The sequence below is a fragment of the Saccoglossus kowalevskii genome, chromosome 5 (assembly GCF_978046115.1).
Source record: "Saccoglossus kowalevskii chromosome 5, keSacKowa6.1, whole genome shotgun sequence".
NCBI lineage: Eukaryota > Metazoa > Hemichordata > Enteropneusta > Harrimaniidae > Saccoglossus > Saccoglossus kowalevskii.
Window position 1 is genome coordinate 41,990,463 of NC_140645.1, and position 26,998 is coordinate 42,017,460.

The 26,998-nt window shown below is 35.2% G+C and overlaps 1 protein-coding gene across 1 annotated transcript in view; it reads left to right on the forward strand.

Moving 5' to 3' along the window:
• The first annotated feature begins 22,770 nt into the window (after positions 1-22,770).
• The window catches only part of LOC100367084 (uncharacterized), a 33,061-nt gene continuing 28,833 nt past the window's right edge, over positions 22,771-26,998 (forward strand). Inside the window, exons 1-2 of the mRNA XM_085499016.1 lie at positions 22,771-22,859; positions 24,986-25,391. Coding sequence (XP_085355142.1) covers positions 22,812-22,859; positions 24,986-25,391 — 454 coding nt within the window. The 5' untranslated portion in view covers positions 22,771-22,811. The remainder of the gene's footprint in view (positions 22,860-24,985; positions 25,392-26,998) is intronic.

Genomic DNA, 26,998 nt, shown 5'->3' on the forward strand with positions numbered 1-26,998 from the left:
TTAATATTATTACTATAAATTACTATTTTTTCCTTGTAATTATATAATATAATCGATCCTGAACATATACCATTAAAGTACTAAAATTGCATCTGTCAAAACGAAAACATTGATCAGGTTACTACAGTTGTTGTTTGGCAAAATTAATACATTTGTGGTTATGGTGTATTGCGTTGATGAAAGTTATTACATTTGTGGCTGGTCTTATATTTTATTACATTTGTTGTTGTTATGACATTTGTGGGTGATATATATTGATTTACAACTACTACTTTTAACACTGTTTATCGTCTTTTATCAACGCACAGTGTAACGTCATAAATATACAGGTTCAACGAACGTTTATACATTTGACATAATTAGGTAAACACTAGAGATATTTCTCTATGGTCAAATGCGTAACTTCAATAAAATAAGTAATCACGTGCAGGTAAATTATGTCGAAAAGTAACAGTTCAGTTTCGTATAAAATTAAAATATCCAAAACTACTTTGAGGTTAAGAATAGCCTCGAAAAATTATATGTTTCTTTGACCGAAAACGCCCAGGTATAGTCTAGTGAAGAGTAGATTGAAGAAGGCTAAATAATAGGTACTTCTTAAAATTTAAAAAAAAAGGAAAAGCAACACGTAGAAAAATAAAATCTGAGGAGGAAATTAAGACCTGTAACTGGCTCGCACGAGATTTTAAACGAAGACACGAAAAGTTTATAAAAACTGTTTATTTTTTACCGTGGTACAAAGCAAGGCTGCCCTCTATCGGCATTATTTTTTTCATTAGTAATTGAGATACTTACACGCAAAATACATGAAAGAAGAATCTTTATTTGTTTTTAAAGGCCACCGGCCCATTTCACAAAATGAGGTCAAAAGTCACCTCATGTTAATATATTCTTGTCTAAGAATGTGTGCTTTATGTACAAACATTGCTAGTTTTGTGAGTATTTGGTCAAATTGTTTGACATAATGGAATAAAATATTTCTAATGTTGGATAAGTATATGACCATGAGGGTAAAATAAAAAAAAATCTAATTTTTTCATACATAGGGCATTTTTAAACAAAGTGGAATTCATCCTCTATTTCAAGGGATTCACATATTTTACATATTCTCTGTTCTACATTCAGTCCAACAAATCTAACCTGTTCTAGCCTATGACTAGAGCACCTGATACAAGCAAGAGTCCTTTTTAATTTATCAATTTTTACACAATACAAATATACTTTTGGATGAAATGAAGTTTTGATATTTCGATATGTCCGCCGCATTTCTTTTGAGACAATATCCCCCACCACTCTTGCTTAAATATATCAGAATGCTCTGGTCACAAATAGGTGTAAAAATGCCATGGTCTCTGCCATAACCATACCTGCCCAAACCAATGCGCAGATAATATATATTTTACTTTGGTATTTACTATGCCCCCATATTCCGTAGTTTAAAAATCGGCAAAACCATACTATCAAATAATTTAAAATAATCTTCGTAAAGCAAGCTCCCAGTTTTTTTATTATACAAAAAATGGTGTACATGATCTTCGGCGCTTGTTGTGTAAGCATTGTTATTGCTTTGCCCCAAGTGTTTCAACTTGAAATATCTGTGTAAATAACACGTCGTTCATCTCTAATCAATGTCGAATTTGCATATAATCAACCAATATCGAACACTGATTCTTATCAACGACGCGTCCATAAAACTTCCATGAATGGCATGCGCCTACGAACTTCCACACAACATCTCCTTTCTAATAACAGCGACATTAGGTTTTATGGATATTAGGAAACACACGCTCAGTCAGACAGTCAGACAAGGGGCGATTGAATTCAGTTTCTCATTAAAGTGAAATATTACCCTAAAACGGAAAACTTCAGAGTGAATTTAATCACGCACGTGTTCGCTGAATGAATATGATAAAAATAATGCTAATAATTAACGAGTATGCATGGACTACTACTGATTATGGTTATCAGTTTATTTGACACAACCAATTTATTATATACCTCATCTATTGTAACTAACAGCGACACTGAGTTTGGTGGGCATTAAAATACATACTCACAGTCAGACATTTTCTCATTAAAGCTAGAATATTACCGTGAAATAGAAAACTTCAGAGTTAATTCAATAACATGTTCTCCGAATAAATATACTCAGAAATTATATTCCATTACAAACTATGAGCAAACCAAAACGCAGCCGGGAGGTGAGTCGGGTGATTCGTAGATGTGAGTTCAATATGCTCCATATGTGACACCCACTGTAAATCAATCTCAGTCGGGATTAAAAATGTGCCCAGTTCCGTGTCTGAAATTTGAATTTATTTTCAACACTTTGTGATACTATTACCATAAATTTCCTGGAAACACTTATTTCTATAAAGAGACCCTCTACCTTCGCACAAATCGTCGCCGAAACCTGAGCTTGTTTTCATAAATTACACGGGTATATTTTATGAAAGGTGGCAACAGTTGACTTTGCGGTCAAAGGTTAAATTACCACGTGGTTATCATAATGCACAGATGCGTTGTTGCATGAACATGACATTGTCACGCACTGCCACCAACGTCTAACAAATAATACTTACTCTCTTTTAATAGGATATTCCATTAAACAAATACGTGATAATATTCGATCTTGATCACTTCCGCAATCTACAATTATACTAGTATGTAAATCATTGAATGTTGTTTCATCAATTATGAAAATATGCCAGTTTTATTATATCCTGTATACAATGATTTGTTGAAATTAAATATTAATTACCAATCAACTAATACAACTTTTCGTTCAGTGTAATGACTACGAACTGATGAATTATTAATTTATGTATGTGAGATAAAGATCAGTACATTGACATTGCATCTATTAAAACCGTATAACAGTTATACAGATTGGACATCGCTTAATCGCTAGAAGGTAGTCTGCACGATTCGGTAAGTGCCTTAATACATGAAAGTTATTACGTGAACGCCTTATTCCAGATTACTGCATCGAAATCAATGGAAGCTGAAAGATGCCGAGTACCCCTCCAAGATGTAAACACTGTATGAATACTAATGAGGTAGTCTAGGCACAGCTGTATGACGCATACGCTGTTTTGATGAGCACGAAAAAGGGACTTGTTTCCAGACTGACGCTATCAAATTAAAGGTATGTGCAATTAGTGTTACTACTAGTAAACTCACTCTAAACGACGCCGCTTCGTCGCAATAACGAGGGTGGACTAGCGTAAACCCGCATACACATCGGCTATTACACTGCAGTACGTTGAAATACCATAGGAAGAGCTACCTGCGTTGAACAGTGGTTCACCGGAGCGTGTAAATTGATACTCGTGTGAAAATTAATCTATTTCCGAATAATCAATTGGATGAGTTTTATCTGCACTCACAGACGAGATGCAAAGGTACGTTTCATAAAATGCTTAATGTTATATTACTTTGAATTTTACACGTGATGACGCATGGGTGTTAGTATCTATAGCCCAACACTATGATGACACGTGAAACATTAGTTTCAACTCCTCGATCATCAAACAGGGAACATACATTATTTTTCCTTGTACCAGTCTGTGACAGTCTGTTTGGAAGTTTCTTGATTCACAGTATGTTGTTTTAGTATGGCGAATAACATATGCGTCAAATATTGCATGGATATGGTGATATCTAATCAAGCATGATTTTTCGTCTGGTCACGCTCAATTTGCCATTTCTCTACCCGGTTCGCAACCCTGTGTACCACTGCAAGGCGTTGAGGGTTTACGTAACAGCTTTGCAGTGTATGAACGCACGATCCTGACGCAGTACGCTCTATCTGTTTACTAAGTGGATTTTGACTAGGCGAAGAAAAAACAATTGAGTAGTCCTAAATTATATGACACCCAATTGCGTGAAAAAAAGTGTGTTTTATAATTCACATGTTTTTTTTGGGGGGGGATTAAAGCATTAATCCATAGGTTTTCACCCAGTCAGTCAAACGTAGAGTACTTTTGGTACAATACTCTCCTCTCCAAAAAGTCCAACCTTACCAAACATAAATCACTATCTTGATTGTAAACCTATTGTATGAGGTGGCGGGTGGCTATTGTATCCACTGTGTCTACATCAGTCACTAAAATTGACACCTAAAATAATCTTTTGTCTATTTGAGTTTCAAACGGAGGTAATACTCTAAAAGATGAATTGGAACAAAAATTGATTTTCTATTTCAATTGTGTTGCCCGTCATTGAACATACACAAGAGTCTCATTATTTTGAGCAGAGAAGTCTGAAACGTCACAAAGGAATAATCCGTTGTAACTATTCACCCCACTTCTAGTTCAGCTTATTAGGACCTAATGTGTTCAACTGAGGTGTGACCTTTCACAAATCGATATAGCTTGAACACAGTTGATTCAGCATGTCAAAATAGAAGCTTAAACTTAGATGAATCACTATTGATCTCTGCTCACGTCGTCTCGCAGAAAAGAAGGCTTACGAAGAAGCTCTATTCACTTCAAGATAAGACTGGGTATGTCTTGTCATGAACTCATACGTGCTTCCCCTGAAGGTCGCATTGGTAACAGTGTCTGAAGATTCACAAATAGGCAGATCGTACTCTGAGACTGGCTATGAGTGAACGTTACACATCATAACATTATTCCCTGAAGTTGATTCGCAATCGTTTCTATGGCAACTGAAACATTAGTTTGGCGAACAAAAACGGATTGTGACATTGTTATAAAATTCCGCCTCAAGGCTTTACTAGGTAGGCTCTTGGCAATTGAATGCATTGATCACGTGTCTGTAAAGTTAAGTGGTATTCTAAACTGTCATGAAGTACATGGCAGCTATGGCAAATAATTCAGCTGACGATGATGTAAAAGTGACGCCCAAGAAATTTTCAATAAATCTTTGATAATTAGTCTTGCTGATAAGGATTTTGCTGTACTTATATTTGATGGCATTCATCATACAAATAATTAACCATGAGGCATATTATGATGATACCAATGTGTTTTAAATGATTGTATTATGGACGTGAAATTAAATAATACGTGGGTGAGTGTCTTCAAGGTGCACAATTAGAAAATGAGTCATACACACGATTGATGTTATCTATACTTTAACTCCATCTACTGTTTCATCTTATGCAAGTGATGATGATGATAATGACGACGACGACGGTGATGTTGATGATAACTGTTTCCCATGCTACTGCTATAGATGCACGACATAGCATACCTTCTGCAATGTCATGTCAGATGTAATAATAATATAATAATAACAGTATCGTTATGCAGACATCTGACAATATGATTTTGACATGTAACTGAGAATTTAGTAACACAGTATGAATAATATTGTTCAAATTCCAATGTCAAAATTTTAAAATACAACGTTTTGTTTTATATTGACAAAATGATATTTCAAATAAATTGTAGTTCAGTAACCCATGTCACGTGAACTCATAAAAGCCAACGACCACATCATAAAAATAGATTCCATAAATTCTCGTGGAAGTACCTAAGGAAGCAATGAACTGAATAAAAATATATGATCTAACATTATCACTAAAATGAATACCAAGTGCCAGTATATTGTCACTATGTTTAATATATGCAAATTCACATCCATAAATAGTGCATCATGGTCTTGCGAACATTCTACACTGATTCAAAATACATCATCATTGCTTACAAATGAATCACAGTATAATGCATACTGGATTATTCACTGTATTTGAATTGCAATTGAACAATAGTAGACCACGTTATTTAAATGCCGGTTTCGCTGATGTATTATACATAACTATATGCAAATGAAGTCAATGATATGATAGCATCCAATGTGGTCTCCATGCTAAATGCGGACCGTTTGGAAAAGTGGTCTACAATTTCAGCATTCATTTGTAAAATTAATAATATGAACTTCAAAAATTGCCTAAAAAACGTGGTGTAAGCAATGACTAACTTTGACAGAAAGATGGATGATACTACATGTATCTTATGTCTGAGGCACACTTGTCTATGTGATATGGCTGACTTGTAAGGAGTAGGGGTCTGAGGTGTTTGTGGCTAACATGCCTATTTGAATATTAGAACATTTATACGGTGCATGGTACAAGTCATTGCTTATAAACCAGAATATATTTCACCATATATGCGAAATAGATTATAACATGAGGTTTTCAGGGTCAAATAAGATTTGGTTTACAAGAATCTAGTCTCCAATCACGTTTTATCAACTTGATTATTTCTGATTTTTGTTTTGGAAGCAGTGACACATTGAGGAATATGAAAAGCGATTGCATAGTTTGACAGCCTGGTGATTGCGTCAGGTAATCCCGAGTAGGTGTACTCACTAATGCAGTGTCGCTTCAAACAAGCAAAAGTTAAAAGGTTTCCACCAAATCCAATTGCATTTCTCATTCCAAGATTTATTGCTGCTATCAGATCCAATAATATAGAACGCGAACGTCTACTACTACGGGTGTATCTATCATTCCAGGTTGATGATAATTGTATCATTTAGGATGAAAGAAGCAATTTTGGGAAAATGTTACAAGCAAATGGGGATCCATTTTGATGTGAAATGATTGTTCTTCTCCAGGGCTGTAATATTAACATTGCAGTCAATCTTAGTGCACAGATGTAATCAAGATTTTCATTTCAATTATGTTCTGCAGTTTGCAATGCTACACTGACAAAACCGCCGACATACTCACAATGTTCAGAAGAGAAACAAGAAGCGCTTTTTAGTTTATCGGGCAAAAGATGGTGGGACAAAGATCATCTGATTTGCTCCAGTATCTTTCCCTTTTAACTTTTGATAACATAGTCTCAATTCAGGCAAACTAAGTAAAAGACATCATTGTTATCAATTCAATAGCCATGCATTTTTAACCCCAGGGGATTCGTAGGAGTTTTACATATACTGACATTCAATTGAGAGATCAATCAACCTACCGAGGGATTGTCAATTAATAGTCTGGGGGTGTAGAATGCGTACTTATTGTTATTAACAGTAAACTGTATATATTAATACATTTTTAAATAACAAACAAATGCTTTTCCAAATAGAGGTATTTGTTTTAAATAGCTCCAAACATTCTCTACGGTAAAGTTATCAGTGCCATTCTTTGATCTAGCTAAACCAAAGGAAGCATCAATAAACTGTTCTCACTTAACAAGCACCAGTAAATCAACGATATTTATTTGTCGAAATATTTCATAATGTAAAGTTAGCTCTGTAGAAATAACACTTCCTTTTCATGTCACGATGTCAAGGCAAATGAGTTGCACATTACATTTCAACCAGATAAATACCTAGTGAAAAATCATCTTTAATAGCATGAATGTGAGCAATCGCGATTGAGCAATGGAATGGTTTTTTTGTAGGCTATTCACTGAGATGATTTTAATCAAGCTTTCACCGTCATCCACCCCAGTGCAATCATCTAAACCTTGGAGCCACTTTACGTGGTAGATGCAATATGCATGTCACAGTGTGTTCTTGAATGCATTATATTTCTATACTCCAGGTCACTTGACCTACTGTATTTACAGTGCATTTTTATTTCTGTAAAATCCAAAAATGTCAGTTGTCTGTCTCCATGTAGATCACTACTATCATCACCACTATTTGTTCCTAGTAAACAATTTTCTCTGTCAAGCACCATTTCTTTTTTCTATCACATCACATCACATCTCTTTTCTTTTGTTTTGTTTCTACCACACGATTTGCTGTTGCTTGCACATTAGTTTTTACCCTAAAATTGTTTTTGTATAGAACACTTGTATTCTTTGGCTAGCCCAACATTTTCTGTTTCTAGTAAACCATTTTCTCTGTCAAGCACAATCCCTTTTTCTAGCACACCATTTTCCCCTTTCTTTGTTTCCATTACTTTAGAAATCTCTCCTTGTAGCATCACATTTTCAACTTTCACAACAACACCTATTTCAGACAAATCTGTTTGGAGTACATACTTTTCATCCTTCACTTCTTTAACTACTTGAGTGACGTCACACTATGAACACATCTCGAACGATATCCCTGACTATTATGTTATTTTGTAGCAGCAGCAATTCACTGCTCAGTTATCTCACTAATTCTTCTTCCTGGTATTACCAGGATACTTATCGCTATCATAGTTCCCATTTCCATGATGTTCTCTTAGTCGGCATATAATTTATCCACACCACACATTGCGCTCTTAGTGTTTCTCAACTAATCATAATACTCCATTGCTTAACATTTGACTTTATTTGTTAAATGTCCTGCTCCCATGTCAAACTATAGTTACAACTAAGCTTTTCTCAAATCCCTATGTCCTATTAATACCTTTAACATAAAGTTTGTAGGACATTTTATGGATCACATGACTTTGTTGACGAAATTCTGGTCGAGTTTTGTTGTATTAAGTTCAAATACAATGAAAAACGGAACACACGCGCTGTTTCTTGAACTGCCCGTAACTCTGGGCTGCTTAAAGTCCTGCCATGATGCGGACACGTTATTATCATGCAGGTCATAGGTAAAACGTCCACCTGCCACAGTGAACTGCATTCACGCATAGCGTGATACATAATTTAAGACTTGAATAGCATATTGCATTTGAAAATAGGTCTCGACATCTTTGCCCTTGTACAAAAGGCGTGCAAGATCTGAAAATATCTACCTGAATGTCTTCAGAAGTGTGAAACTTCCCAAAAATGTGTATTTATAAATGGTTTGGGGCGGTAGATGTTAATTCAGATTAAACCCTCATACTCAGCCGCGACATTTTATCTTCGACTGGATTCTATATCGCAGAATAATTCCTGTCCCCAGGCTTTATCTTATTTATAAATGCTTCACAGACTGCATCTCAACTTGCAATTCTAAACTCGCTCCTGTATTCTATGATGTTTCTGAAAAATAAATAAATATAAACAAATCACATCCAATAGATTCACTGTCATACGTATTAGAAAGTGTGGCTTGCAGCTCGTGCTATGATTTGGCTGTCAGTCTTTGAGTACTTATATCATGGTGTCGTTGACGTGCAATAACGATGTCGTCAAATATTAAATGGATCACAGCGCTTTACTGAATTATTAAAATCATTGTAATTAACAAAAGTCGCGGCACTGAAGAGCTATATAACAAGATGATCCATGACTACATTAGTTGTGATATCGTGGTGCAGATAATTATAATAAATTCAATTCAAAATTGTCAAAATCAGAATGAACCTACATTCAGTTCATTCAGAGTTTCCCCATCCCTGCTCCAATGTAGACAGTAAAACCAGTAAGAGGGAGACACTGGAGTTATTGTAATTGTGTGCCTTTAAATGACCATTATAACGCAGATAACACAAACCACCATATGGGTAGTATACAGAAGAACCCCGTACTAGATTTGCATTATTAAAAAACAGGAGTGATTTTTTGCCAAGCATTTTATCACTATGTTTACATACTGATTACATAAAATGACGTAAATGCATCAAATTATCTCAATTAATCACGAAAACCACATTTTTAACGCATTCACTCGATAAATACACAACTTCAACGTCGTGTAAAATATTTACAAAGCTGCCATTGAATTAGTTATATACCGTACACACACTATCAGGCACATATAAGGAATAATTTACAGTGCACGTTCTTTTCACGTGTAGCACAACCTCAATGAGACCTACTGTCATTTTATCCTATAATAATATAATATTATTACTAATACGTCATATTGGACTTGATATTGATTGATTTCATACAAGCCAAAAATGTGCAACCTCCTTCGACCGTAAATTACAAAAAAAGATGAAAATAAAGATGCACATTGTGATCAGTTATACTCGTCATTTTTACCATAAACTTTTGCATTCTGAAATTATAAACAACCCAATAAAGTCGTAACGATATAATATACTTGTATAATGAATCACAGAACACGATGTGCAACCTCGTTCCAGTAATTAGAAATTTGCTTAAAATAATAAAATTCAGTATAGGAAACCGGATACGATTGACAAAACATACATGTGGTACTAGTATTACACTAATATACACTTTTTCGAAAATTGGATTTCGACAACTTTAATAGCATGTGAAGGGGCACACTTTGTAATGATCCATGATAGCTCGTCTATATGGCTATATGCACCCTGGGCAATATAAATGAAGAAGACTTTTTTATGTATATGTAATCAATATATTACTTATTAAGTAATGAAGAACTGCAGTTTGGAGGCATTTGATTTATTGTGCAATAAACTCTGTTGTGAAAGACATAACAATGCTTAACTGACACTTGAATATTGCTGTTAGCTTCCCTTGCGGAGAGTTAATCTCTATATTAACCATATAAGCGAGATCCACCATGGGAGTCCATATTAAAATACCAATACCTTGGGATCTATTTTTCAATTTCCCGTATAATTATATATTCATGATACAACCACCTACCGTTATGAGTTGTGATTACTTCTTCAAGCACAGAACCTATGCTATGTATATTCGTCAGTATACATTCCTACGGTTTTTTTTTGCAACGTATATATTCACGTGGTATAATTCAGCCAATGGAAGTTCAGGTCTGATAATATAAATCTGTAGAGTTTTGTGTCATATATAAAGATCATCAAAGAGATGAATGTTCACTCACATGGTACACAGAGCTATGGACATTCTGACACATACGTCAAAAATGTTTTCTCTGTCAATCTGATGTGTCAGTTTAATACGGAACATCAAATCAACATGAATGAACAAGTAACTGACTGATTTGATTTGTCGCAAAACAGAAGAAGGGCTACACTGCTTTTTCTGTTACTGGCCTGACTGTATAAATGAATAAATATCAAGAACTAAGCTTTTACTGGCCTGATGTTGAAAACAACATGTTTCAAGTTTCTGCCCTCTGGGGTACATATGACTCTCAATACTATCGCAAAGCAAATACCCAAAGGGAAGCATCGCGCATGAGTTGCCCCCTTCTAATCAACACGACAAACTAAACAACGTAAAGATAAATATGTATTCAAGCACATGAGACAAAAAGATTCGATGCTGTGGACAGTAGATTTCAGTGAGTACAAACTGTAGCTAGAATTTCCATGGGACATGATGTATGAAGAGTTTGTTCAGTTCATGTACACACATATGCCCACTCAATGCACGATAGGTCTTATCAAACCTATGGTAATGTGGCTCAGCCCTATTAAAGCAATATCAAAATTTCAAGCTCGAAATACAGAGAAGTCTCAATCGATATGGTGGTATTATGTATTCATAGTTCAGGCCTTGGAATTGACGTGATATACGTCTGTTTGTCTAGAAATCGCATCGTGATTGGATTTATCAAATTATTGATTAAACATGTTTCTGAGTCTTGCTCACACTCGACTATCTTGCAGCGACGTTCGTTGGACGAATGACGTGCACAGAGCTGCGGACGATGCTAACTCCCCGGGTTGACATCACTTGCACCTGTATAAATGTTCGTGGGATATCGTCCATCTGATGCCATGTTGCGACAAGCCAGACATCCTGTAATCCTTTAAGTGGAGAATGTAGATAATTCCAGGGGGGACGAACACAACTCGTCAGTATACTAAGCACATTGACCGGATCGAACCGGATCGATTATTTATGCAATTCTCACTATTCCCATGAGGGGACAGTGAGTTGATTACAATACATATAATTACACAACTAATGATCAGATACATGCGGTTATCTTGGAGTCAATTCTGACAGAGGGTGGCAAAACAAGCATCCTGCCCAATTAATTTTTTCAAATTATTTTGATAGAAGCAGCACATTAAATATGTGCCATTAAATATGTTGAATATATTGAACATAAACGCAATGCAAGAATGGGGGGGGGGGTCACGACAATGAATTTCGTTGAATGGTTATTGTGCTCGACCCATAATTATTGATTTTATTACATTTTGAAAAATACAAGTATACATAATTGTTTAATAAAATGAACAGTATGATCCTGCAACCGCCAAGATTACAAGAGCCGACGGGTATTTCAAAAATCAGGGCAGAAAGCAATGCCCACGTACACATAGGTTAATAATTAACATTGTATGTTATCACCACATTGTCACGTACCAAACAGTCTTTCATTACACAAAGGTCTCAAATTCATTACTACTTTTGTTACACTGTTTTATTTGCAACTTTACCTTCACCAACTAACTAAATGTTATGGCTATGCAATCTCGTGTTCTCCATACACTGAATACACTAGTTAGAGTTAACACAACTATGCTATGTGTGCATAATGTTAGTAGCGGGAACGATTGAAGTATTGTGTTGTAAGACTCTGTAACTAAGATTTCTGTATCAAGATGCACTCGTAAAAGCACATATGCGTGATGAATGATCACTATTCAGCCTAAATAGTTGCTGGAATGCAAATAGTGATAATCGTTGTATACGATGGACGACGTGCCGTAATACAGTTGGGTCGGAGGAGGGGGGGGGGGTCTGCAATTATCGTAGTTCCATTGAACCTCGGAAACATTCTCGCAAAGATATTATGTGACAGAATGAACATCTAGAGCAGACAACAAGATCGGAGCGACAGAAATTTGTTGAAATTGTCGTCGTTGAGCTTAAGACGTCACTTAGGTTTTAATAATGTATGCCTGTTTATATACATGTACATTTCACTCATCTCGATAAACCACGCTGCTAATGGCTGAAGTGGGAAATCATAGTGTTTTTCTCGTAAAGGCATTGACCTCCATGTCACTTGGTTCACTGCCTTTTCGTATTATTACACAGACACGACGATATAAATTACCTTGATTGATTGATTCCGACATGTGTTTCATCCCGCGTGTTGTCAAGTGGCGTTTTGTGACGAATTCTACTTGTAAACACAATCTTCATTTTTACTCTTTCCATCACTGTATCTATTCACTATACTCGGCACTGCTACTTGTTCGCATACAGTTACGATCGTTGATGTTTCAAAGTGTCCTTGGTCCGTGATAATGTAACAGCCAAAATAACAGCAGATAACAGGAATCCCACACATATATTCTATCGTAGATTCTTTATCAATGTGGGACGGTGTACATGATTAAAAAACACACACTTTAAAAGCATTTTATAAAAATGAAACCCGACATTGTTACCATTGTTACTATTGAATTAATGTTTGTGCCATTAGTGGAACATGTTATTGTGTAATACGAAGATTTCTACTCACGCGATGCGTATCACGTGATTCCACGCCTGCCTATGTTCTTATGTGATTATCATATACATTTCTCTCTGAATGAATTCGCCGATCACACGTTTCCCAATGACAGATGACCTGCATTTTATTAGCTGATTTGGTTGTAGTATTTCTTAACTGTGTTGATAATAGACATATATCATGACGTCATACAATCGTATGCAAAGAATCATGAACTGCAACTGAGGAATGTATGGAAGGTTGTCTCCCAAATGTGACAATTAATCACCAAGGCGTAGCCGAGGTGAATAATTGTAACATCGGAGGGGGGGGGGGGCATCTTCATAATTGTTTTACTAGGAATTCGGGAGTTACATGTCAAAATTAATTAAATTCGTTTACTCGCTTTTTCACTTTGAAAGGTGTTGCATCGCTAATTGCATTAGAACTCAGTTCACGTGTCTGGTGACTGGCAAGCCTTTACAAGCTGACTTGTATGTGTTGTTATCGATGTATATATATATATATATATATAATGTATAAATAAAAATATCATTCTTAGATGTCCAGATGGGAACCGCATGTAGTCACGTTTGAATGATAAGATAATTGGATGACTACAATCGTATTGTTAATATCGAGTGGGGCATGTCTTGTTCGTTTCAGTACTGTATATTCACTCTGAATTTGTTGACCATAGTTAATTATATCTGTGTCGTAAACGATAGTTTATCTGTAAATGTGTCGATACTCAATGCTAGGATTATTTCGAATACTCACTATTATAAGCATATTTTGGATAAAATTATGTGTTTATACCTTGCATAATCCGGTTTAAAATTCGTTTTGACATTGAAGAACTTATTAGCTTTAAAAATAATGTACAGTACTATAATTAGAAAGACATCTTTGTTAAAATAATAACGAATTGCATACTACGCAAGGTTATTTCTATTATGCAATTGAATGCGATCTCTTTATCCTTTACTACCACAAAAAATCTTAATTAGAATTCTGAGTATCAAAGTAATACGCAGTTTAAATCAGATTATTGTTCGTAGAAACGTTGGCGCCAATAATGCCAGGTTTCAGTGATGTTGTTCACAAAATTATATTTCAATTTTAAATAGATGAAATTTGTTTTTATTTTGTAGTGTTAGTATATTGGTGATATATATTTTCTGATCGACAGTTTCATTGAAACGCGCACAATTTTAATAGGACTACTTTGTTCAATGTAACACGGGTTAACAACAGCAGTGAATGGGTTAATGGAACTACTTTCATGTGTTCAATTTCAAAGAAGATCACATGCGTATTATGCCAAAGCACTAGTGGTGGTTTCAGTAAACGATGTCAACAGTTGCCAAGCTACCATGTTGTTTTCAAATGAGAAGGGTGTGTGTGATGTTCCGGCTCCAGTCATCACGATTATTTGCGGTGAGTATGAGGGTTGTTACACCCCAAGGCATTACGATTATTCGGCTCTATATGGGTGGGGTGGTTATGGTATTGTTATACCATCGGTCATTATTCAGCTATTCGGCTCACTTTCACGATCGTCAGTGCGGAATATTATTATTATTAATTGCATTTGTGAAAGATCAAGTGTTCATGGGACGTGTATGAATGATACAATACTCCTCTTATTTTACGCATAAACGACGAAAAAAAAACAACTACAAATGTAACATGTATGAGGGAAACCACATTAGACTTGAGAAAGACGGTCTTAAAATGACTGGTCATACAGCCAATCCCCGTTCATATCGTGCAGTCTACATTAGAATGCATTCTGTGGACAAAGCTATACTGAAAATCATCTATTTACTAAAGAGCTGAAATTACTACAATTAAGTCATAATCAAATGTTCTATTTAAGAAACCTGATGCTATCTGAGATAATAAATAACAGTGTACTTAAATCTCAAGCACATTGCATCAAGTTGAACAAGTCATATCATTGTAATATAATCTCTAAATCACTATTCATTTATACAGTACTGTTTATTTTCAACTAATTGCTGTAGGAATTTTGCTTCATAAGAATAAATCAGTCAGCGATGCAACACATTATTTTCCCATGCAGCATGGTGCATTTTAAAATTGAAAGTTGTCTTTTCTAAACCGATGACGCAGACATAGAATGACACTAATCAAAGTAGGATTACTCTCTTTTTAAACAAACCAACAACGTACATGACCACTTGTACATGTTTGTCGGATGACATCATCTATTGGAAAAATAGGATCACCATACCAGCTATATTACTAGCGAATCTAACTAATGGACCTTGGGGTGTCCATTGCAAGTTTTTACGCCGGCGACTTTATAATCACTCAGAAATGAATGCATTTCCCATTTTATTGTATCGTGTCGATCGCCGCTGTGATTATACTCAATGCTCTAACGGAAAACCAATTAAGTTAATGAAACGAATCGAAACAATTAATTAAAAAAATCATTTCGACAGTGCTGTGGTGATTGAATTTGTGTCACGTGGAGACATTATTAAACGTAGTAATATAATCCATTAACTTCACTGCAACGCTAGGTAGTCGGTTTCTATAGTGTTCGGATCTTGGGAATGCTGGGATAAATTTCATCAATTCATAATGTGAAAATCGTGATTTATAATTGTTCCCATAGGATTATTAGATTGCTATAAATAAGTGTGCTATTACCGGCAAATGATGACATACAGATTAAGATATTTAATAAATTAAGCAGGACATATAGAACGTTGCCATGGCACAATATAGTGATTGACAGGTGAGATATAGCATTGAATATACTTGATCCAATTTACAGAGAAATTGTAATAAAGTACATGGTCAAGTAATTAAACATACTTCAAGGCGGGTTACCATTGATTATTGAAGGTTTGAGAAATATTTGAGACGACGAGTGTGTAACTGTTCAAAGTTTTACAATCTTATAAATGAAAGTAAACATGATTAGGTTTAACACATGTCTGCGCGTGTACAGTTTGTATGGCGCGTCCGAAGGAGCTCTGGGGCGTCAACAGGCGTGTTTATACATTGTATGGCGTGTTAGACGCTTGACTGGCGCCTTTAAAGCAGGGTAGGCACGTCTAGAGATTGTATGGTGCGTCTAATGTAGGCAAGGCAAGACTATCCTCAATAATAATATGCATTTTTAACACATTATATAATTTTGTTTATTCTAATCACCTTTCTGTGTTTTTAACATTACTGTGAAACCTGGCTTTTTTCTTGAAAACAAAACCAACTTGCTCACAAAACATAAAACATCGCTTGTATTCATTCAATTTAGAATTCATATATACCACACTACACTACACTGTTAAAGTTGCTATTTCCCGCGCACCAATATATGACAAATCAGCAATCACAGTACCGGACTACTTTCAATTATATGACATTGACTGTGTATGATTACATACTTCCATATTAGGGCAATGAACCAAACGTTTCTCATTACCCGTGTTCTAGTTTGTGCGCCAGTGTCAAGTGTCAGAGTAGATTAGATCTCTATTGGAGTATTAACAAAATTATTTATTCAGCATGATGCAGAGTTCCCTTTTCGTAAATATCAGGGTTTTCGACTCTACATACAATATTTATATTTGAACATTATTTATTCACATAGAAACATTACTTATTCAAATATATGCGAATGCGATAATTCAAATCTTATCAATCTATTATTCAATATATAAAACACAATGCCATTTTTTGCGAATGACACCGACAGCAGAACACATATGTCTTGAACTGAAAAGCAGTATGTTGCCGTGTCGTCTATATTGCAACGTGAAATATAATACATTGAACGGTATATTGAATTATTTAAAGCGGGGGAGTGACTACCCTCCTACTTTAACTAGAAGAAAAGCTAATAGTATTAGGTATTGTTAATTTCACGGTAAGAAAAAATCATTAATGAGTTGGTAGAATTGTTATACGCAATTATTCATTTATCGCATGTCATATGGATATTTTGTATTAACTTAGCTTAATAATCGCCAGCACAATCAACAAAATCTAGAGAAATACACAACACAATAGTCATCGAAATTAATTATTTATTTCCCTCAATGGACATATTCTTGAATCATAGCTGTCACATTGTAAATTGTAATGATCACTTAATTAGTTTTCATGTTGAAAATTTCTAGTACTCATGCGTAACCACCTTTGTTTTACACAATGTAAAACTATTGTTTTGTTTACAATATTCCATCAACGCAAATATAAATAATGTGTTTTTATAATCATAAATGACATCGGTAGACATTTAATGTAATAGGTTGTGGACACACTGTATATCACTCGCACACATGATCCCAGGAGAACTCGGTGTCATATGTGATATGTGCAGTAGAAAACGACACCGTGATATACGGATGACAGAGATCATTTTACATATAACAGGCGCCACATGTGGGGCAGTATGTATCTCTGTTCGGAACACCTAACATTAGTTCTTGTACTCAATATTTGTGTATGTATGTATGTTGTTTCTCTCCTACATTTAGACATGTGTACATTTGTATTTTAATTATCATTGATTATTATTATTTATCGAATTAAATGATAACGTTTAAAAGATTTGAAGACATATAATCAACTCTATTACTGCCCTTAAAAATCGTATCTATGACTGTATCCTAATGTATATAATACAATTGTCTGAATTGAATTTGCTTACAGCCAGGCATATACGATTCACGGTAAATTAAGCATTACGATACCTTTGACAGGATTGTAGATAATATCTGTCATACCATGCCACAAACGTAATTACAGTGAGTGAGCATGTGAACTTTGAACTGCTACGTGTAACTGTTTTAAACCATCTTAATTAGAAATCATTAAATCAAAGCGAGTCATGGGATCACCATTTAATACCAAAGTAGACCTTGGCCCTACTTAGTCAACAGTGATCCCTACATGAATGACATAACTTTTTAAGCTCTTGTTGAATTTAGAATAAAATGATTATTATAAAACATCAAACATACTTATTATAGGTAAACATTCACATACGGTATTATGTAAACTTAGTCGAACAAATTTACATTGTTCACAAAGAATTAAGTGACAGTCAACAATCAACACAACACAACACAACACAACACAACACAACACAACACAACACAACACAACACAACACAACACAACACAACACAACACAACACAACACAACACAACACAACACAACACAACACAACACAACACAACACAACACAACACAACACAACACAACACAACACAACACAACACAACACAACACAACACAACACAACACAACACAACACAACACAACACAACACAACACAACACAACACAACACAACACAACACAACACAACACAACACAACACAACACAACACAACACAACACAACACAACACAACACAACACAACACAACACAACACAACACAACACAACACAACACAACACAACACAACACAACACAACACAACACAACACAACACAACACAACACAACACAACACAACACAACACAACACAACACAACACAACACAACACAACACAACACAACACAACACAACACAACACAACACAACACAACACAACACAACACAACACAACACAACACAACACAACACAACACAACACAACACAACACAACACAACAACACAACACAACACAACACAACACAACACAACACAACACAACACAACACAACACAACACAACACAACACAACACAACACAACACAACACAACACAACACAACACAACACAACACAACACAACAACACAACACAACACAACACAACAACACAACACAACACAACACAACACAACACAACACAACACAACACAACACAACACAACACAACACAACACAACACAACACAACACAAAGTAGAACATGATAGTACAGGAACGAGCAGAGCAGAATGAATTGGAATATTCCACTACTGTTGCCTCACAGCGCCTTAATAATTCGAATTCCCACGGGAACGAACTGAATAAGTCGATTGTGTGTACAGCTTTAAAGAACTTGAAAACATCTAGATTTTGACATCTTTGCGCAGTAACAGTCACAATCCCGCAATGTAGCGAGAGTATGATTTTATTAGCGACTGCCTAATACGATATAATATTACAATATAATAATTCTGACAAATTATTGGGACTGAAAAAAAGCCGTAACATATATTACAAGTTGATATTTGATGTAAAATGTTGATTTTGTTTTTAATTGGAAATTACATGAAAACATTCATTTGTAAATATGTGCCAAACTGTATGAAACAGAAATAACGACCAGGTAGTCACGTGTCTGGGTTGAACTACTCGGAAACCAAACAGAATTAACGACCAGGTAGTCACGGTGTCTGTGTAGAACTGCCCGTGAAACCAAACTCGTTAATATTATAATAGCTCAAATTGAAATTGTCTCTAGTAGGATATGAGTGATGTCCCCTGGGGCAGCGGTCTCTTTTATAGAGCACTTCGTGTACACCTCGATTTACATATGACAACTGTAACGTAATAACGAGCACTGTGTCGAACTATACAGTCAGTTGAGATTCAAGTTCTCGATTCCCATGCCATGGGTTGACTTCTGTGAACAAACCGTGGTGAGTGGAGTCTTTGTATGTATTAATTTTCTTTTTTGTGTGCAATCGCAGTCGAGGTCACGTGGCGTCGTCTAGGATTCTCATCCCTACTGAAGGCGATTACGAATGTACCGCAATATCGGAGTTTAACTCCATGGTCGTAATTCTGCAATGTCAGCAACTTAGATATTAGGTAAGAGTGATATGCATGTGACGCATTTTAACATTTTGTTACACTTTGAATTCATTTTACGAAATGTAGATGGCTGTTTTTGCTTGAAGTTTCCCAGATATGTTTGACGAATATCTGAGCGCCCTTCGAGGCAATACAGTGACAGAATCGACCGACGCGCGGTGTACTGTCTGAGTGCATACTTTGAGGTATCCTCGTAATAGCCTTATTATTATACATCTATTCCTCCCAAGGATACATTGTGGGAATGCCGAAATCCAAAATGCTTAGAACAGAATTAGCGAACTTCTTTGTGTGGAGTCCGTTCAAACCCTGGCGGCAGCCGTGTTTGTTTTTATTATTAGAGGCCGCTTACGTGCGGAATTCATTCAATATTTGGAATTCGCATTTCCTAATATGGTTAATTGAAAATACTCCGTAAAATACCGCAAAATTACGGCACGCTGTAACTTGTGTCGTTACGGTGACAGATGTATAATAATATATTTTAGTTGTTTCTTGCATATATAATGAGTACTGAATATTCAGATAGGCGGCGTATTACTAAGAAAATGGATATTCTATTTTCTAAGGCCCATTTGACACTCACGTGTCATGTATGTAATACTGTGTACAGCTATCACTGACCACGTGTAATCCATGAACCCGTATTTGTCACTATGGTGCTTAGTCCTTTGAATGCCATCATTTTTTCTGTCAAATTTGCACATTGTTATGCATTTTTATATAATGTCTTTGTTGATTTTAGATCAAATTTACATATTTTTGGCTACAACAGAAAATCATGAACAAAAATGAGTGGGTTTATTTTCTGAAAGATAACCAACGTATATGTTAAATCTATGAAGAAATTGCAACAAACAAACATTCAAGTCAAAGCAATATATCATCTACAAATTGGATTGAGTTGAACACCATACTTCAGTCTTTGTTATTGCTCACGCTGAATCAGAAAAAATTACTACATACCACTTAAACATTAATTCCAGATTTCCACTGTCACACCAACATTATTAGAATAAAGTGGTGAGTCAAAAACTTGGAGTGGACAGAGATAGTTTTTCTAGTAAACATATAGAAGCATAGTGCATAGATTATTAACATCCTGGTTTCGCAGTTAACTCTAAAACAACCACTGTAACGGATCGTGCAATCAAGTATTGTAATTAAATGACTTGTTGTTGTATTTAATGTTCAGATTAGTACTGTAATACTGAATATAGTCAGTACTAAGCTTCATATCCAGGAAATCACATCCATTTGGCCGTCTAATATCACTGAGAATAGTATTCAGTGTATATTTGTATATGCAAGTCTGCAATTGATTCATATTGAGTCACTATGACAACACTTGGCGCCGAACATTGAATATATATTTGACCATTCTCGGTCTTTTCGCAAACAAGACAGGACGAGTAAGTGGATGACGTACGCCGTGTCTTATGTGCATTGACTTCTAGGTATCCTGTGTCTTGTTTAAGAAATCATCGGTTGTGCATCGTAATATGCACGTAATCGGAGAACTATAACCTAATGTGCGTTTACGCACAACGCACTATTTTCAGCTAATAAACATGGGACTGAGATCCAGAAACATATTAATTATGGAAAGTTACACTGTATTTTATATATATATTTAATTTCAATTTATGGGGAATACTAGACGCATGGCACGTTAATCTTTCAGACAGACAGACACATAAATCTTCACGCGAAAGTGTCGGTCATAAAATCTTTTTGTAAAGGTCGGCATAACAGTACTGCATTAGGTGTTTGGATATTATATTGCTCTCTGATGCGCAGTAACATTGTGGAAGCGCTTATCCACCTGTATAATATAGTCCCAGCATTAAACCGTGTGATCAGACCGTTAGATCGGGTTGCATATGTGGGTGGATATGATGCACCCACTTGAAAACACAACTCTCGTTCGATAAAAATGATTTACTTTGCAAAACATGTCTAATATAATTAAATGTATCGTAAATAATGCGAATAATTTATATCTACGGTGTCACAGCCTGTGTGTCTGCGGCATTTGATTACCAATGCATCATTTTGGCAAATTGTACTAATTTAAAAAAAGTGTGTGTTATCGTAATTACTGGGAAATGACAGATTTAATTTAATTTCTAAGACTTTTGTATATTTATAGCCATTAAATTTTTAAAGGTGAATGGCTGGTTTTCTGGTTGAACTCGCTGACTTTATTGAACATTTTAAAATTGTCAATATATTACTCTGTATGCGTGAAGTATGCCAGTGTGTTTACTTGTGGAAATATGTCAGTGCTAGCGTCGACTTGATAGACACAGTAAGTCACATACTGAACAGATTCTACTACTAACTACTTTTTTGAATACTCTCTGCCTCAAATGACAGAAAAAACGTTATTTCAATGAATATCAATGGTATTTGTAACAATTGTAATCTTTCTAGGATACAGACCAAAAAACACACAGCATACTCAGTGATATTTTTACAGAATGCGTATTCGATAACCGAATCGGGCGTCGATACTGATATTTTTCTTTACACGATGTCTTGAGTTAATTTCAAGTGGCGGTGAATAATATTGTCGCGTTTCTGTGTAGTATTTTGTCTGAGCATATTGTAAAAAAGTGTATGCCATAAAACAGAACTTAAAGCGATATTATGCCTGGATATATTTTAATGAACTACAAGTGGATTATCGTGCACGTTAAACGCAGTAGAAAGAATTTAATCAAATAACAGACACTTGACAAACAGTGGTGTGATTGTTCTCCGCACTTGCGGTATTGATCGAGGGAATTGCTGCTGTAGTAACTTCATTTGATGTCTATCATTTCAGGAATCGAATTTGAAATCCAATATATGAAAACATGGGTGCCACACAGATTGTTTTACTTTTGCTCATCACATCTACTAAGGTAATATGCTGAATGTATCTCTATATTATCAAACATAATGAGGTTCCCACAGGAAGTCTACGAAATAGAAACTCACGATGTACATATTGTCATTGGTAGCCATGGTGAAGAGCAGTTTGCGGGAAGTCCCAGTTATATCTAATAAGAAGCAGTGTGAGTGTGACAGAATAAAAACATGACGTCACAGCGTTGTCAAGGGACGTGATGTTACGGTAATTACTTGGCTGATCAAACTGATTCCACACCTGTCACGTGGCTGATAGGTATAATTCGAAACTTAATTTTGCCAATTGCGAATTCGGGAAAGCAGAGAAAGAACATCATTTTACCGAATAAATACAATTTCCGGCTAACACTAGACAATTATTGCTTTCATCGGAAATACGACGATCAATTGCGTATGTGCGATGAGGCAACTGGCAGATAATTACGGTGCTCCTGTCTCTAATAAACGATTACTGGAGAAAAAGCAATGCGTTTCAAATTATTACGGTTCATTAGAAACCAAAAGACTGATTGCCTTCTTTTTCTTCTTACACACTATCTGCTTCATCGTGACATCCGAGAATTCATTAGTGTCCAATAAATATTAATATATTTCGAAAGATTACCTATAATGATCGACTTCGCGTTTAAGGGGCGCTAGGATACGACAAGATCAGTTGATTGTCCGGATTGTCCGACCAAGTGTACTTCATCGCACATTGCTATTAATTTGAGTGGAACTCCCAAAGCACCGGCTGAAACTGAACTTACTGTAATAGTGCATTGAAGTGCTATGCTTAAGATAGTCAAAGTAGTCGAATTTGGAACATGGTTTGAATGTTTAATGAGGCAAGTTCGCGTTCAACTGTAAAATGATTAGTCAAGGTGAAACACAAATTTACTATTTGCGAAAATAAAAACACCAATCCCCAATGGCCATGTTTTTTACGGTGTCATATATGTCACAGACAAAACCGATAGAATATTTATCCTACATGATTTTAAGCTCATAAGATGTCTGTCGACTGACTGTCACCATCACTGCGTCGTCTCAGTGTTGACATAGAGTATTCCTTTATTTAAACGCACACTGCATATATGACGATGTAACATCAATATTGACTTGGAACAATCTACGTGTCCGAGCATAAACGTGTATTGCTTGATATCACCGTGCAGGCCTCTGCAATATGCTCAGTACCCACAATATATATATATATTATATGAAAATAATTAGAAGTTTGAAGTTTGTCGTCGATCGAGTTACTTTAAATCGATTGAGTCATGATTTCACTTCATGTGCACTATTAAATTTATCAATTTCAAGCTTTTTGTTTATTTCAGTCGCTTTCAGCCGAGAGATTTTCACAGGAGCTGTTGTTGTTTTTTTTCTCACGGGCGATATTTTAATAAATGTGTCGAATTGTATTCATACGACATCCTAGATGCGATTGATGTAGACTTTCAGAACAATATTTTCACATCTAATATTTTTAAACAAATTTCAGACAGTCCTTGATGATAATAATTATCATTATAATAATGTTGATGAACATCATTTTTACTTTCTCAGATACAAATTAAAATAGACCAAATTTTTTTTCGCTAAAACGTTAGCTGATATCATCTATTAGATAACTTGAGTGTTTTAGTGTCTTGATCAATCATAACATTGTCTGCTGTAGTTCAAATTTCTACACATCACATCTCCATTTTTGAGTGTACTAATTATAACAATTATAAAAAAAATTCTTACAAAAAATACATTTATGAAATACTAATAAATCATATTTAGCTTTCAAAAGTTTTTAAAATGTTCTTTTGATCTTGAAAGCAATTTTCCAGTTTTATTAATATGGATGCACAATTATTCAAGTGTCAATGACAAGTATCGAGTTCAAAAACAATAATGAACCACAAGATAGTATCCATGGCAGTACCATGGGGACCACCATTCTTATAGTTATTGATATGATGTTCCTCGGGAATCAGTCTTGCCTGAGTGGTGATAACATTTTAATTTAACAACATCTAAGAAGGTATAGTTTTTGATGTTGGCGTTTTCGCTGCCATATTGTTGTTCGGTGAACCGGAACTGGAAGTTCCCCGTGAATAAATAACTATGTATTTGTTGTACACAGATTGGTGCTAGATACACGAATGAGAATAATGTCGAGCTTAACAGCACGGAAAGGAAAAACTTGCACTGCATAAACATTACACGTTACTATAGTAACGGATTACATGTCACCAGGAACTTAAACATTTGTCCTGGATTGCCTGCCATCGCTTGTGGGAATAAAGTAACCTATGATTGTTATAGCGGGGTTATACTTGTGGATAAGACGACGAGAGGTGAACAAGCTGTTAATAGAGGAACGAGTAACCAGGGATCGTCTCATATCATAATTACGCCAGTACCTACGAAATGGGAAAACAATATTTGGTTTATGTGTGAGATGAAGTGCAACCAGACAAACTATCTGTATCTATGCGACTCATCGTCGATATGGAGAGGACCCTTAAACAGATGTAATAGTCAATCAGGTAAACATTTGGCGAATTGTCCTTTGTTGAACTTTTCAATCGTAAAGTGTGCCGTCTAAGTGTTTCCGTTCATATTGCATATTACCATGCATGTTCATATTACTCAGACTCCTTCTTATCATCTAAACCATTAGTTTCGCTTTATTACACGCTAATAATAACAATTGCCGTTACACGATTTACGTCATCGATATAATAGACGCTTCCTTGCATGTTCATTTTGGGAGTTACTTGTTAGGCGTTTTCAACCAAAGAAAGATCTTTCCGGAGCGACGGATCATTTTCCTCTCTAAAATGGACCATTGGAACATAATCACTGACTTTTAAAATAGCATGCAAATACGGACGAATCACGTAGCAGTATATGAGACATTCATAATGTAGGATGACTTTTTTCGAGTTTCATAGATAAGGCAGTGTAAGATGATATCAGTTACATTATTAATAAAATAACTATAAGTTTACACCAAAATAGAAATGAGGAGATCGATAAGCAACTGTATTACTCTGATTTCACATTTGTCGGATTGATAATATTTGATTTTTTATATAGTGAGTTTTCATATAAAATGCATTATTTCTATATTCGTTGCATTATACATACTGTGACCGTGTCTCTGCAGAATTGTCGCCACCACGTGATTGCATTATCATGTGCCTAGCGTTAGTGCAAATACAGTCATTAACGAAATATTGTCTGGAATGATTTACATCAAGCCTAATTGTGATAAACCAAATAATAATGATTGCTACTTTTCAAAACAAATTAGGCATTCGCTAATTGCAAGTGACGTAAGTATTATCAAATTATATTGTGCAATATGATTTAATTTAGACTTTTGCTACAACAATGACATTATCTGATGTTCAAATACAAGTATCATTCAACAAAAACGCTTTAATTGTGTAGAAAATATTGTAACAGTTGCAAATTTCAGTAATTTTGTAGCAGTGAAAATATGTATGCAGTTCCAAAACAAAGAGTGACAGCAACTTTTGTCTCACGATCCCGAAATGAAAAGAAAAACTGAATTAAACGATTCACAGTAGTTGAATGATATATTAAAAGTACGTTATATTCGGCCATAACTTTAATAATGATGTGTCTCTGCTCAATTGCAAATATTTAAAAGATAAATCATCCCGAGCAAGTATGACTCAAAATAGCCCCTACGAAGAAATATCTATTGATACTCAAGTAAGTATACGCAATACATCAACTTTATATTGTAATATGTTCTGAAAATATAAATTAATCATAGAAGCACACATAGTGAATTGATCCGCTGATCAGTTAATATAAATATCCTATTTTAAAGATCAGTCTTTCATATGTATTTGGTGATTTCATGGCGTCATACATGTTGAAATTATACTGCCTATGTTTTAAGGTATTTGGTATGCTTCCTATGTTATCTATGTAATTTTGATGTTATCTCAAATAGTGAACGTCGGTCTTATTAAAAAAAACAATATAAAACGTTAACTATAATAATTATTGTATAGCTGGATGCGCGAAATGAATAATTTGACATACTGTCACCTGTCATTGTCAACGCGCATGCGCATTTGCAAAATAAATCGAACACACATTCTTGAGTGTGTAT